Source organism: Apaloderma vittatum, unplaced genomic scaffold, assembly GCF_000703405.1.
Source record: "Apaloderma vittatum isolate BGI_N311 unplaced genomic scaffold, ASM70340v1 scaffold22941, whole genome shotgun sequence".
Lineage (NCBI taxonomy): Eukaryota > Metazoa > Chordata > Aves > Trogoniformes > Trogonidae > Apaloderma > Apaloderma vittatum.
Window position 1 is genome coordinate 5,879 of NW_009701097.1, and position 1,162 is coordinate 7,040.

Here is a 1,162-nt window from a genome sequence, read left to right on the forward strand (position 1 = left end):
GGACGCTGACGGGGTTTGAGGCTTTATAGTCCACGGGAGAAGCATCCCGGCCTCTCTGCTGGCTCACCGCCGAGGTGGAGAAGCGCATGATGGACCCGAAGCCCGAGAAGATCACCTTCTGCTCAAAGATGTCCCCCTTCTGGCCTTCATACAGAGGGGAGCAGTGGGAGGAAGAAGAGGAAGAGACAGGCTTGCGGTACTTCTCGTCGTCCTGCTCGAGCTTGGGGAACGTCACGAAGTCCTGGGAGCACTGCAGGTTGCTGCAGGAGGTACCTGAGGGAAGGAGAGGAGAAGCAGATAGAGGAGGGCTCGTGGTGGCGGTAACTCAGCCCGTAAGGCACCGGGAGCACTGTCACAACTCGGGTCCTCTGCTACAGGCTGGTTACTGAGCTGAAGACCTCCCTGTCACCTCCCAGCCCTCTGGTAAGCACGAGAGGTGCACGACAGCAGCCTCGTCCCACCCGGACACGCACGTGTCTTGTTCCCCACACGCCCGGCATCGCCACTGTCCCCTCCAGCCCCGGTGAGGATCCCAGGAGATGAAACATGCCAGCTGTTAACGACAGCAGCTCGAAAAAGAACTGAGCAAGGCCAGAGCAGATGGGAGCCCTGCAAAGGCTTTGACTCCAAAGCTCAGGGGAAGCTGGATGTCAGGTTCTGGCTCAGGTCTCCCCACCAGTGCTCCTTCAAACGCTGCTGCAGACAGAACCACCTACGGAGGAGAGGACAGGTGCTGCCCGCACTGCCTGGGCGCACTGTCCCTGCCCTCCTCCCTCCTTTCAGACATCTGGATGTGCTTTCCCTTGCAGTGCAGCAGACCTGCGCAGGAGGGGAGCTGTAACACTCCTCTGACTCAGTTCCTCCCTCTGCACGTGGAGTTCGGAGCAATAAGGCTTTTTCCCTTTCTCTTCGAGCCATCCGCTGAGTTTCATCGCGCTAGCTGGCGAGCGGGCATCTTTGCAGATACAGAGATGCCCCGGAGGAACAAAGCCAAACACCCCCATCCTCCCCTCCTCCCTGACTTCTCCTCCCGCCCCGTACCTGCCGGCTGGAAGGTCCCGCTGGACGAAGCCGAGCTGAAGCCAACCGAGCTTTTCCCGCTTCCCGTCTTCTTCCCCTTGTGGCTGGTCGCACGGAGCGCGCACCTTCAGACACTCGCCAC

General features: G+C 60.3%; 1 protein-coding gene across 1 annotated transcript in view; it reads right to left on the bottom strand.

Moving 5' to 3' along the window:
* The window catches only part of LOC104281133 (protein AF-17-like), a gene marked incomplete at both ends in the record, with an annotated part of 29,068 nt that overhangs the window by 3,489 nt on the left and 24,417 nt on the right, over positions 1–1,162 (bottom strand). Inside the window, 3 exon segments of the mRNA XM_009879032.1 lie at positions 1–3; positions 5–273; positions 1,042–1,160. The exon segment at positions 1–3 is cut by the window's left edge and continues 313 nt beyond it. Of these exon segments, the coding sequence (XP_009877334.1) occupies positions 1–3; positions 5–273; positions 1,042–1,160 (391 nt within the window).